We start from the raw sequence: 13,813 nt of genomic DNA on the forward strand, positions 1-13,813 counted from the left end.
CCCACCTTCCCATAGCATCTGAACTCTTGACAGAATTTGTCCGTTTATTCCTTTCCAATATGATCAGTAAAAATGAAATTATCTGGTTTTGTTGACAATGTTGATATTTAATCAGTAATTTACAGTAGCCGTTCACTTTTTATTTTATAGGCAAAAAAAATGTTGATATTTTAAATTTTGCCTTTGACTAAAAAAGACTTTTCGATTTTTAACCTTTCGATTTTTGCCTTTGATATCATAAAAAAATTCGTTATCTTTAGTATATTTTTCGGGAAATTTTGTCAAACCTGTTCAAAATCAATTTTCGACTTTCACCGGCTAATGCAAAATCGAAAAAAAATTGATTTTTAGGAATTGTTGTCAACAGATAATATAAAGTTCTGGAATGTGTAATTTTTGAGCAATTTGAGTTTTGTTATTTATGAAGAAAATCGAAAGTTGGTCTTGAAAAATCGACTTTGCGATTTTCTCAAAGATCAAAAGTCGATTTTTGGACTTTTCAATACAAAAAGTCGATTTATTTATTCCTAGTTTACAGTGTTAATTGGTTTGTTCCCGTACTGCATGAATCAACTAGTTTTTACTATTTTGTTCGATATCATAAAGAAAAAAGTGTTATCGTAGTATAAAGTAGTAGATTCTTACAGTACAGGAACAGACCAAATGTTAACATGGCCGTTGCCTATTTCAGTTTTGTCTGCCACACCACAAGTTGATTAAAAATCATGCACTGACACGTCACGAAGATTGTAATTTTCTCAGTCAACAAATTTCTTCATTCGCATTTTCATAAAGGACACCATCCTCGAACGTTTTTAAATTCTAAATATCCCATTTGTATGCATGTAAGACATTTATATATTCCTCCTTTATTCCTCTTCTGGACATCTATATAATCGATAAAGTGGTATTATTTATCCATATGCCATTAAATTGTAAATGACCCCTCTTGAAAATTCAAATATTTCTTCAATGAAAGACAAACAAATGGCAACCTTCTTTACATTCGTTTTTATTTCGATATAAATACTAAATATTAAAGCATACTTTCAGGGGCTCAATTTATTTACTTGGGTTTTCACCACAACGTATAATATGTAACTATGTGAGGTGAAAAAGGCAACGAGATTGTGATTCAACACTACTACCGCACAAAAAAAGCCTAGTCTTATTCGCTGTATTCTTTCTTAAATAAATATTTTTTTATTTTATCTTCTTTACAAATGTAAAACGTTATGTGTATTGTTTGTTGTGTGTGATAACAAAAATTAGGCAATTTTTCAATGATGACCTTAAGAATTTTTGGTGATATATATTTTTTGTTATTGGGCTAAATAAACTTGTTTTGATTTTGATAAGGAACAAAAATATATATTTGACGTTAACTAAGAAATTAAAATATCTATATTGGAATAACAAAATGTATATGCAAAAATTGCATATAGAATTAGTTACAATTTACAAATATTTGCTGGTTTTTGTATTTAGGTTTTTTTTTTCATATAGTATGTATATGTGTGTTGAAATGTTCTAAAATTGTTAAATCAATTACAAACAAATGTTAATGTCGCCTCATTATTCGCACATGTACCGATTTAGTTATGCCATAAAAGGGCAAACCGCTTCAAACAAATCAATATGAACATGCTCAGCATGCTGAAATAGTTTTTATTTCTTGCCATATAAAAATAATTAAACATTGTTCAATTATTGACAGCCAACTCATATAAAAATAACAATTTTTTTAAATAAGCTTTTGAAACCCCACACAAATTGATTTGTTTCTGTAATTATTGAGCAGCATAACTTTAAGCCGTGAGGAATTGTTTTTAAATTGGATTTTTAGATGGTTTTTGATTTTTTTAATTAGAATTGTATATTCCTAAATAGGAAGAAGATTATAATTGAAACATTTATAAACTAAAATTTCGTATAAAAGTTTTGCAAATTTTAGATTTGAATTGATAACTTTAGTATCGATTGTTCAGAGGCCCGGTATATGGTAATACATATAGTGAGATGCATCTTGTTCTTGTTTTTTGAAGGAAAATCAATTTTTTTTAAATTCAGAAAAAATTAATATTGTAAAAATATTGATTGAATCTTGATATGTCTTGTATATCAGATTTAAATCCTGGAACAGTGTACTTTCTGGTTTATTACTTGTTTATTTATTGTAAGTCCCCTTTTTATTCCTCTCACACCACTGTACCTCACATCAGGTGTATTTTGCTATTTGAGTGTGTTTGTGCTCACCCTCTAACCATTAACGTAAATCACACTACTATGATGTGTGGAGGCGTTAAATGGGCATATTAAATATCGACATTTTCAAAAATTGGGTTCTCTTCGTTGTAGGTAGAATTTTTCTGAATTAGAACCTGTTTTTCTTTTTTATTTCTTGGCGCTGGAACATTAAATCTAACAATTTCCCATACTAAACTACAACCTTTTAGTCTAGAATATATTTTCAAACCTTTTAAACCTATTTTATGAATGATTAATAACTAGTTCATTGATTACATTTGTTGATACCAAAATCGATAATTACTATTAACGCTTTGGTGTAGATAGATACGATTTTCGTAGAGCGCGCCGCATTGTTGTTAGAAGTGTTTGGTCATTACCAATACCCAGCAATAAATCATATTACAAAATTGTGCAGTGGTGGTGTGACGTTATCATTAGAACCCAACTAAATGAAAAGCCTTAAATGGATTTCCAAATACCATTTCGTTTTATCTCCCATAGCGGCTAACACCCCTTTTTTAACCAAAAAAAAAAATGAGAATGAAAAACAACCCCTTCCAAAAAAAATGTTTTCATTCTAACGCTTCATGATCACTTTGTGGTATTTTTGTTGTTGTCCACATTACTACGTGCTCAAATTTCATCAGATTATCTTAGTCATTGCACATTTTTTTATTGGTTTTGTTTTATATATATGGTGAAAAATGTTTAAAATTTCTCAAATATTTTACAAATGACCAAAACTGTTATTTGAAACACATTACAAAAATATGGGCATACCTGCCTGCAGTAGTGATGTCTCAAAACACGAACAAAAAATAACAAACCAAGAAACTTCATGAAAAAATCCGTAAAGGAAATACAAACAACAAATGAAAAAAATCTATGTCACTGTCGTTTACGGTGGAATGAGTTGGGGTTTTCTTCGATTCTTAGAAATAAATTAAATATTTTCTTTTAGTAAAAAAAATATATTTTTTCATTTATACCTCCCAGAGGACTTCTATAACCGAAGGATATCCAGAGAATAAATGTCGAACGTTGACTTAGACACTTCTGAAGGTTGCCTTCTACAGATAGGGGAATATAAATATAAAGTTTCCAAGAAGACTAAGACATCTGAAGACTGAAAATTTTTTTGATTTTTATTACTGATAAAATACCAACCAGAGATAGGAATGCTAAGGACCTCCTGAGATATATAAATAATTTATATATTTGGAAGACTTTTTTAGACAGAAGACTTTCCTGTAGACTTATTTAGATAAAAAGTCTTATATACATAGAAAACCTTCCGAACTCGAAGACCTTTTCACAGTTCTTTTATAGACAGATTACCTTTTTCTGACTTTCTATATACTGTAGATGTTCAGAAACACTACTTCAGCCCCTGTATTCTGTAACTTTTTAACAACATTCGATATTGTCTATTTTACAACTTCTTAAGTTATAGAGCTATGAAATAAGATAGAGCTATGAAAAAATCCACACAGATTGCTACCTTTCCTAAGATATTTCATATTGTGAGTGGGATGTAAAGGCCCACGTTTTGGTATAGTCCCCAAATTAAGGGGTTTCACGAATTTTCAAAAAGTAGGAGTTGTTATTTGGCATTACGGGTTTTAAGAGAGACCATTTTAGGTATTTTCCTGGCATACCCGATTCTTGGTGTGTACAAAATTATTATGCAAAATATGTTTAATAAAAATCAATATATAAAGATCCCGCAAGTCGTAAGAGACTTTTCCGACCGAAGCAGCTCTAATTTGGAATTTGTTTTTTTTTTCGAAAAAGTCTTAATATAAAGGTCCGGCATTATTTTAAGTTTTTTATTGACCGAAGGCCATTTCCTAATCGAAGCGGCTTGTGGGTTTACATAATTTTCATCAAACATCTTATAGGTCCATGTTTTGGCATAGCATATAAAGGTTCTACCCATTTTTAATGCATTTACACGGTTCAAGGGACATTCTCCCACATAGGCATTAATATCCCGCCCCATTATAGATATTTCCATGGTTCTAGAGGCATTTTTCCACCTAAGTGGCTGTAATTTGCTATTTCAAATTCGTGGTAGATACTAGACATATTCACAGGTATGCTGATGATCTTTGCCAAATTTTATAATCTAAATTTTGGTATCTCAGAAATGAGTACAAAATGTCCTTGCAAAAAAGGAAATTTTTCAAACCAACTTGGGTACAATTTGGCGTTCTAAGCTCCTGGTTAGTTAACAACTTATTCGCAAAAAAACTTTAAATATAGGTTAATCTGATGATATAGCACCCATATAAACGTCTCGGTTAATTTTCGGAATGCTGAAAGTCTTTGCTGAATTTTCCAACATGAGTATCTATAATTGGGAATTTCATACTCTTAGAAGATTAAAACCCTCCTGGCAGACAATCCAGACCGATTTTAGATATTTTGCATGATCACTTCATGGTGGAAAGTATATATTGAAATAAAATTTTCTTCGGGCTATATTTTCTATGACTTTCACCTATAGAAGACCGGACAGAATATATTCTTCTTCGGATTTTTCCTTCAGATTTTCACAGATAAAAGATTTGTATATACAAAAGATTTCCTTTAGACAAAGAATCTCCTACTGGTCTTCAATAAAAAAATACCAGGTTCAGGTTTCCATAGACAGAAAATTCGAAAATCGTCAGCGAAAATATTTTTCAGACTTTCTACAAACCTATTTTGAACCTTTATGGGCATAAGACCTTCTAAACAGAATATTTTCGATATATTTTAAACTTTGTATTTCATGTTACACTTCCCCATTGCTATACCTTCCAAACAAATGTTCATCATATGGTCATGAAGAAAAGAAAAAAACCTGAACCCAATGAACCACAAAAGCATAAATGTGCTAATTATTACTCAACACATTTATTTATTTTGTTTGTTGTTGGTAACTGTGTTAACTCGTAACTTCTGCATGTGCTGCATGCGAACGACCCAGTCTCTAAGCCATGTTTTGTTACAATTATTTTCCCTTGCCCAACAAACTGATAATAAATGTAACAGTAACTTTAATTTCCAACATGTTCGGGGACAAAGAAAAAATAACGCCAGAGAAGAAGAAAAACCTAAGACAATATTTACGTTACTGGGTTGACTTTCTTTCAGTATTTACCCACCACACACACAGGAAAAAAGAAAATAAACAAGGGAAAAAGAAAGAATTAATAAAACCAAACCGATAAACTGGTAGACAAGTGTTTTTTCTTCTTTGCAGTTAACAACAAACAAATTCAAATTCACACAATAAAATTAAAGTACAAATTCATGTTAAACTTATTAACTTTGAAGAGCCATGGTTCAGTCATTCAAACCCAACCAGCAAACCAACCAGTCAGTCAATATTCTGGGTTATTATAACATGACTTTACCACAGCTGGGGTTTTGGGCGACCAAAAGCCAAACAAAACAATGTTACTTGGTATTAAGTCAATACAACTTGTTGTTATTTCTCATTATCTCGCTCACACAACTCGGTGTAAACCAAAACCAAACACTGTTGTTAACCTTTTTATACCAAAGTCTGAAGGGTAGGCTCTAATTGCGGTGCTAAATGCAGTGGCAAAATTGGCAGCAAGACATATTGTGGTGGCTGGCTATGGAGGCAGAAGTGCAGTGTCTAGTGTCATAGGCATCTTGTATTACATTTTACGACGTTACCAAAAAAACTTCCGGTCGGAAAGAGTAAAACAACGTCGAGTAATATTCATTTTTTTATTGGCTCTAAACATAAGACACATTGTTTCTTGTACATTATTTTTAGTGTTAATGGATTTCGTTGTTTCTTCTTTTTATTTTCTTTTATTTGAGCAAAACAAAATTGTCAACTCATTTCTTTTTATCAGCTGTAAATTTAATTTCTGTGGTTTACTGCAAATCAGCATTGCATGTGCTGGATTTTCATTTTCATTTAACCAACCAATTGATGCTTGAGGTATTTTGGATGGTGATCTTCTTCGTCTTATTTTCCAGTGTTGTCGGGTGATTTTCGTAGAAAAATCGCCAAAAATTAATTTAGTTTTTGTTTATTATCTTTTACCGACAAATTTAAAGAAGATTTTCGATACAGATTGAGTTCATTCGTGATATATTTTATAGATTTGGATTATATTGGTCTTTATAAAGACCTGTGTTCCTCTACACAAATCATTTGGTCTTTATAAGAACCTGAAGTCTTTATAATGAACAAATGTTATTTGAGTAAATTAATGCAGTCTTTTTCCGCAATATCAATCTTCGTTGTTGTCTAACAATTTGAAATCGGGTTTATTGAGTACGATTGGGTTTCACAGAATGTGTTTTGAATAGTGAGGACTGATCGGAGGATTTTTAAAAACTTTCAGCAAAAGTGTTATATATGCAGTTCATATTTGATCCGTGTATCAATGTATCTGCGGTGGTCTTTAAATAAGGAACTCTAAGAAAAGGAGCAACAAATCTGTTAAGCATCCATGTAATTTCAAAAGAAGTGTGGAGTTCTTATCAGGAGAAAAGGCCTGTCATATTTGAGGTATTCAAAAAAACAAACAAAAACAAACATATCCATTTTGAGCGTTATCTCACGAATAATAGTGGTGGTCTTCTATAGACAACATTTCTTCTTCCTGCCTTCTCTTTATAAAAAGCTTTCTCTAGATTTTCAGATAAATTAACTTCAAGTCTTCTGTATATTGAACATATCCTCCAGACCTCCCATGAAAGATCAGGCAAATGGTCTCCTTTTTATTTTCAATAAATAAAATGAAGTACCTGTTACGTACTCTAACTTAGAACCATCGGAAAAATATCTAGCAAAGAGGTTTGATTCGGGACAAAAAATTAATATTTGTATTTCAATTAGTTTCAAGTTAATCATCCCTGGTACATCCGTTTCTAATCTTTTTTGCAATTTCTTCGGCTGCATTTAAAAGCCCACCATTTTATCACCCACCGAATCATTTTCTCCTATATGAAATTGATTCGGGAATATACAATAAATTTTTAATTTCTTGCAATGATAGCATTTGTAGTACCCTCTTGGTGGTATGGGTAAATCAGGTATCGGACCCTAATATATTTTCCATTTACCATGGACTGATTTATTAAATAGCGGATCATTATCTTCCGTATCCGTTGAGACTGCCGAAATGAGGCGATTGTCTATTACGATTATCAGCAGGCGACGATATAACAAATTGTAAATAGTGCTTATTAGTTTGATTTTGTTGATAATTAAAATAGTCACATAGATCTTGATCGAGGGGTATTAAAAGTTTCGAACCTCGCCTCGTTTTAGGTTAAATTTTTGGTTAAAGGCTGTGCAGCCACCAGTTGTCTAGCAGCTGCTTTTACTCGGAGACTTTCATCCATTGTACTCATACTGAGTACCTAAAAAGGAAAATATAGTAGAGGAAGAAGTTAGAAATAACCATGACAAATCCCATAAAAAGATATGAACACCTGCCCAGACGTTTTTGAAAAAACGTCTTTTAAAACATTATTCTAATTTGATTATATTGGCCTTTTAATGACAAAATTTGAAAGTCAGATTAGGCATTCTATTTTAATATTCAAAATATTCCATTTATAATGAAAAAAGTCTGTCTGTAATTCAAATTATATTAATATGTTTTTAATTACATAAACTTGATTTAGAATTATTTGAATTACAAATCAACAGATTTGAATTTCAAAAGAAATATTTGCGACTAAAAAAATTGATTGTTTTAATTATATCCGAAAAAGGTCGCCTATGTTAAATCCACTTAAAACGGCATTTACAATAGAACTTTTTACCTTTTGAGGATTTATTTGTATTATATTTATACAATATACAATGGAATTGAGAATTTAAACCCATTGGGTCAACAAAAACCTTTCTCCCGAGGAAATATCTGATAGGAAACAAAATTTTCCTCGTAAGAAGTCGTCTCCCCGCAGGAAATTCAGAACAGAGCTTTATAATTCCATTTTCAAAGTCTAATTTTATTTACTAAAATCACGATAGAATATGTTTCAGATGTTTCACTTTTACTTTCTGCATGGTTTTACAAAATTCAATCCGCTATAGGCTCTCCCATATGACATGCGCATTAGAGTTAAATGCAATAGATATCAGATTTCAATGGAAAACGTTTACACCCCTAATTTTCGTCATTCCTTCCCAATCCACCTCAATTATTTAGATCATTTATGATATTTTTCTCAAACTCGTATTATTATTTTGTTTTTAATTCTAAAAAACACTTTCATTCACCTACATTATTATTTTATTTTTTTAATACAAGTTTTATTTCCAAAAAACTCCAAACTTCTGGTTGATCTTGATTTTACATGTTTTTATTGCCTAGTTTTCATTTACTTCGCCCTTTAACAATTTGTCACATTGATGGTCTAAATAGTTATCACCAAACAGAAAACAACAACTGAAATCATTAGCACGAACCAAAAATATAATCACAATATTTGAATATTTTTTGTTGTTGTTATTTTTCTGTTTGTGATTACAATTTTTGGCTGCTAAAATTTTTTTATAAGCACGAACGCTCACACACACACACGACTTGTTGATTTATCTAAAACTGACGAACGACTCCCCTGATTAGGTTGTATTAGAAGCAGAAGAAAAAAACTAAACGATAGACAGACTATCGGTCGGCCTTACACCTCTTCACACAGTTGTAACGTAGAAATAACAAAAAACCACACACAACATTATTATTGTTGGTATTGTGGGCAAGATTTGTTGTAGCAGCCGTAACAGCCAGCAGTTAATAAGCAAGCACATGCTGCATAGGAAACTATTTTGTCGACTTTGAATAGAAGATATTACTAACATGGTATGCCAGTTCTAAATTAGCTGTAAACCAAACAACAACATATCGTACGTGCGGCGTTAACAACACACGAGAAAACACCGTCGGAAATTTGTCGTAAAAAAATATTCGGTTTCCTTTACATCGGAACAAAAAAATAAATAAACCCAGACCTAGACCCTATGTAAAGTAGTTTTTTTGTTGTTTTGTTTTTGCAAAAAATTATTTGAAGACCAACGAACCTCAAGACACACTCTGATGTGCGGGTCGCTAGCAAGTGGGTGTCAAATGTCGTTTTTATTTTCCACCACGGTTAGCGGCGTTAATTCAAGCTTTTAGTTATTGTGCCGGATTTGTCAAGCAGAACAGAAACAAATTGAAATAAATTTAAATAAAAAGAAAAATAAAATAAAATTTACAAGACGCTAGAAAATAGCAGCCACAACAACAACAGTAGTCATAATAACAACAACAATAAATAACATATGATGGACAACGGTGCGGTTCTGTTAATTTGAATTGTGTTCATATTTCTTGTTGTGTTACGCATGCGCACTTTCATTGCTTCGTGTTTTCTGTTATTATTTTGCTATCGCCTTGGTCATCATTTGTTTTTGTTGGCAATAAAATTATAAACCTCATGCATATGTTGGTCATCATTATCGTCATAGTCATCATCATCATTATTACCATTGCCAAGTGAAGTAACGGTCTTAGTTCCGTTTCTCATATTCACCAACAAAACCACAACGAAGTGACACAGAAATTTCTTTTTTGGCGTCACTTTTCATTAAAAAACCTACAAAAAATAAAAGAAAAATTCAACGCCTTGTGTCTCACACCTAAGTTGGTAAAAATTTCCTTAGTTGAAAAGGTAGCCAAGCGGCCAAGTTCTTCCCTGGCTGTAGGTTTTGGCTTGCAAACAAAATAATCGACAACAGCAGCAACAACTGGTCACTGAACTTCTTCTTGTTCGGTCATTCGGACGGCCAATCAACAACAACAGCTGTAATTTTGAAGACATTTCAATTTCAGTTATTAAATACCACTCGAAAGAGAACCATTAGGCTACTCATCTAAAGTGCCGACAATAAAAAAAAATTGTGCAAAAACCCAAAAAACATTTTCAGAATGTGTTAAACAGCTTTATTTCATCATCCACACCATACATCCAACCACCAACACCCACATCTCTATTTGCAAATCCAATCCATACACTCTTCTTCTTATTCTAAAAAACAACAATGTTAAAATACAAATATATTCCACCACACAAACTTAGATCGCAATCCCTAAATCCCACACCTGAACCAACACCACGTCTCAGCACAAAGGCGGCCCAGCCGGTGAACAGCAGCATCAGTCAGCAGCACAACAACTCCAACTCACACCACAACAATTCTTCATTTGTTTTACAAAATTCCAGTGATTTCTATGGCAGTAACAATTCATTGCACAGCCATCATAATTTGTCATCAACACCGAACAACCAGAACAATAATCTCTTGCGTAATTCCGATATCAGATCCTCAAATAATTCACTAAATCTTTCGGCTGGAGGTACCATAAGATCGCGTAAAACTCGGCGGGCTCCTCTACCACCAGCCCCCGTCAAGGAGTTGTTCCCCTCTTCGGAAACCATAAATACTAGCTCCAAGACCTCCACACCCAGTTCCAGTACCGTCGGCACCCCCAAGTCAGGACGCAAAAAGAGGCCAGCACCTGCACCACCAAAGCCAGCCCGTTTGGAACCGGCCACAGTACCACAAATACAAATCGACACCGTTACTACGCAGCCAAAAAACTTGCATAGTTACCCTCTGCAGAGTGAATTGGACTCGAAATTATCCGACGAAGAGAAAGCTTTGTTGGAGGGTAAGACTATACAGTCGCAAACACATAAAGACCAACTATCATCACCAGCCACCATCAGGCGTTCATCGAAACGTTTAATACCTCTCGATCAGGATCTGCTGGAAGAACATTCCCCCTCAGACGGTGGCAATGAAAGTCAATGTGACGATCTGAAACATCAACAACAAAATCAAAATAATAAAAACTATCTGCAAGAAGAATCTGAACCCAATGTGGTATATCGACGTCTGCTGATACCTCATAATTTGGATACACCCACACACGAATCAAATCCCCTAATTGATGATCTAAACAGTTCTACAATGTCGGGAGAGCGCCAATTGGAAAAGCTAAAGGATAACAAGGAGGCCAATAATCGTAATAGACAATCACAAATATCGGCCGCATCATCGGGTACGGAAGATAATGATCCGCTATTTAATAAATCCGTCCATGGTAAATGGAAAAGACGTAAGGGTCCGGCACCCGCATTACCCATACCACCAAGAAGGGTATTACAAATGTTACCGCTACAAGAAATTAAACATGAATTGGATATCATAGAAGTACAGCAACAGGGTCTCGAGAAACAGGGTGTCATATTGGAGAAAATGATTCGTGATCGTTGTGAGGGTGAAAATGGTGAGCTACTGAATGCAGCCGGTGAAATTGCCACCACAGATGGTGAAAATTCCAAAGAAGTTGAGGGCTTGATTTTGCAGTTGTTTGAATTGGTCAATGAAAAGAATGAATTGTTCCGGCGACAAGCTGAATTAATGTATCTGTAAGTATTACAAAACAAAATTTAATTAAAGAATATATTTTTCCTAAAAAGATAGTAACCATTTCCATTTCTCTTCTTTTCACCTTTTCTAGGAGACGCCAACACCGCCTGGAACAAGAACAAGCCGATTTGGAATATGAAATACGTGTACTTATGGCCCAACCGGAATGTAATAAAACCGATTCGGATAAAGCCAGAGAAGAGGCGTTCATCGAACGCTTGCTTGAGGTGGTGAAATTACGCAATGAAGTTGTGGAATGCTTGGAAATGGATCGCCTGCGAGAAGCCGAAGAAGATCAGGTATTATCACGCACAAATTAATAATTTTAAAAATTATTTAATTATTATTTTAATGTCATCTTTTCAGAGCATTAAACAACGTTTGGAATCACACATTGCCAGCAAACGGGACGATGAACCGGAAAAACAAAAATCCTCAACGTTAACGAAATTATCGAAAAAGGAGAAGAAAAAACAAAAGGAATATAAAAAGTTGGCAAAGAACAAAAAATTAGATGCTGATAAGGTAAGGAAACGAAAAACAAATCAAAAATCATTTCAATAGAAAAACAAATCAAAAATCTACAATGAAAAACTATATAAGGGGAAGTTGTCGATAACTCCTTATCTATATGAATTGTTTTCCTTGAAGAAAACTAGCTGATTACAACCTTTCCTTAAAGCAATGTGGACGATATAAACGTTTTTATAACGAAAAGTTTCGATAACAGATATTCCATAACGAAAAGTTGTCGATAACATATTTTCTATATGGAAAATCTGTCGATGACAAATATTCTATAGCGAAAAGTTGTCGATAACAACTTTTTTATAACGAAAATATATCGATAATAAAATTTCTATAACAAAAATGCATCTATAACAACTTTTCTTTAACGAAAAGTTGTCGATAACAACATTTCTATAACGAAAAGTTGTCGATAACAACATTTCTATAGCGAAAAGTTGTCGGCAACAACTATTCTATAACGAAAGGTTGCGGATAAAAAGTTTTCTATAAAGAAAAATCATCGATAACAACATTTCTATAGCGAAAATTAATCGATAACTTTTCAATAACAAAAAGCTTTTCTATAATGAAAAGTCAACGATATTAAATTTTATATAACGAAAATTCATCGATAACAGCATTTCTCTAACGAAAGGTTGTCGATAACAAATTTTCTACAACGAAAAGTCATCGATAACAACATTTCTGTAAGAAAGGTTATCGATAACAACTTTTCTATAACGAAAAGTCATTGATAATAAAAGTTCTATATCAAAAAATCATCGATAAACAATATTCTATAAAGAAAAATCATCGATAACAAATTATCTGTAACGAACATTTATCGATAACAACTTTCCTGTAACGAAAATTTATCGATAACAAATTTTCTGTAATGAAATAATTTTCAAAACTAAAAAATTAACGAAATGTTGTCGATAACAACTTTTCTGTAGCGAAAACTTGCCGATAAAATCTTTTTTATAACGAAAAGTTATTAATAACAAAGTTTCTATAACGAAAAGTTATCGATCTAAAACGAAAAGATATCGATGACAACTTTTTTTTATATCGAACAGTTATCAATAACAAATTTTCTCTAACGAAAAGTTATCGATAACAACTTCTCAATTCAGATAATAAATTTTTTAAATTAGAGAAAATAATTTTCTATAGAAAACTGAGTTTCGGTAAAACAATTTTAATACTAAACAATTGTCGATAACAATATTTCTATAATTAAAAGTATTATTTTTTAATTTAAATAATTATTAATTTATTTTTTGTTTTCTTTTTCCAGGATGCCGATGAATCCGAATTGAGTTTGGATAAACAAAAAACCAAAAAGAAGAAGAAGCTCCTCATCTTCTAAATCATCTATTTAAAAATGGAGTTATACACAAACATATAAATATATGTTTTCAAACTAAGTCGTTCCCTTCTATGTTTGTTTTAGAAATCTTATGTGTGATAGCAAAACATTATCTAATGGCCAATCTTGTTTTTTATTTAATTTGCAAAAAATTGTCTTTTTGTAATACCTTTAAAATTTAAGTTATCTTCTGTGTACTTTGTCAGGAAAAACCA

At 32.4% G+C, this 13,813-nt stretch overlaps 1 protein-coding gene across 1 annotated transcript in view; it reads left to right on the top strand.

Moving 5' to 3' along the window:
* Window positions 1-13,609, top strand: part of LOC133327334 (MICAL-like protein 1) — a 109,467-nt gene extending 95,858 nt beyond the window's left edge. Inside the window, exons 7-10 of the mRNA XM_061535897.1 lie at window positions 10,360-11,715; window positions 11,808-12,015; window positions 12,083-12,241; window positions 13,527-13,609. Of these exons, the coding sequence (XP_061391881.1) occupies window positions 10,360-11,715; window positions 11,808-12,015; window positions 12,083-12,241; window positions 13,527-13,598 (1,795 nt within the window). The 3' untranslated portion in view covers window positions 13,599-13,609. The remainder of the gene's footprint in view (window positions 1-10,359; window positions 11,716-11,807; window positions 12,016-12,082; window positions 12,242-13,526) is intronic.
* Window positions 13,610-13,813: the final 204 nt, after the last annotated feature.

The sequence above is a fragment of the Musca vetustissima genome, unplaced genomic scaffold (assembly GCF_032173495.1).
Source record: "Musca vetustissima isolate MV318-11 ecotype Yass unplaced genomic scaffold, APGP_CSIRO_Mvet_v1 utg57006, whole genome shotgun sequence".
Lineage (NCBI taxonomy): Eukaryota > Metazoa > Arthropoda > Insecta > Diptera > Muscidae > Musca > Musca vetustissima.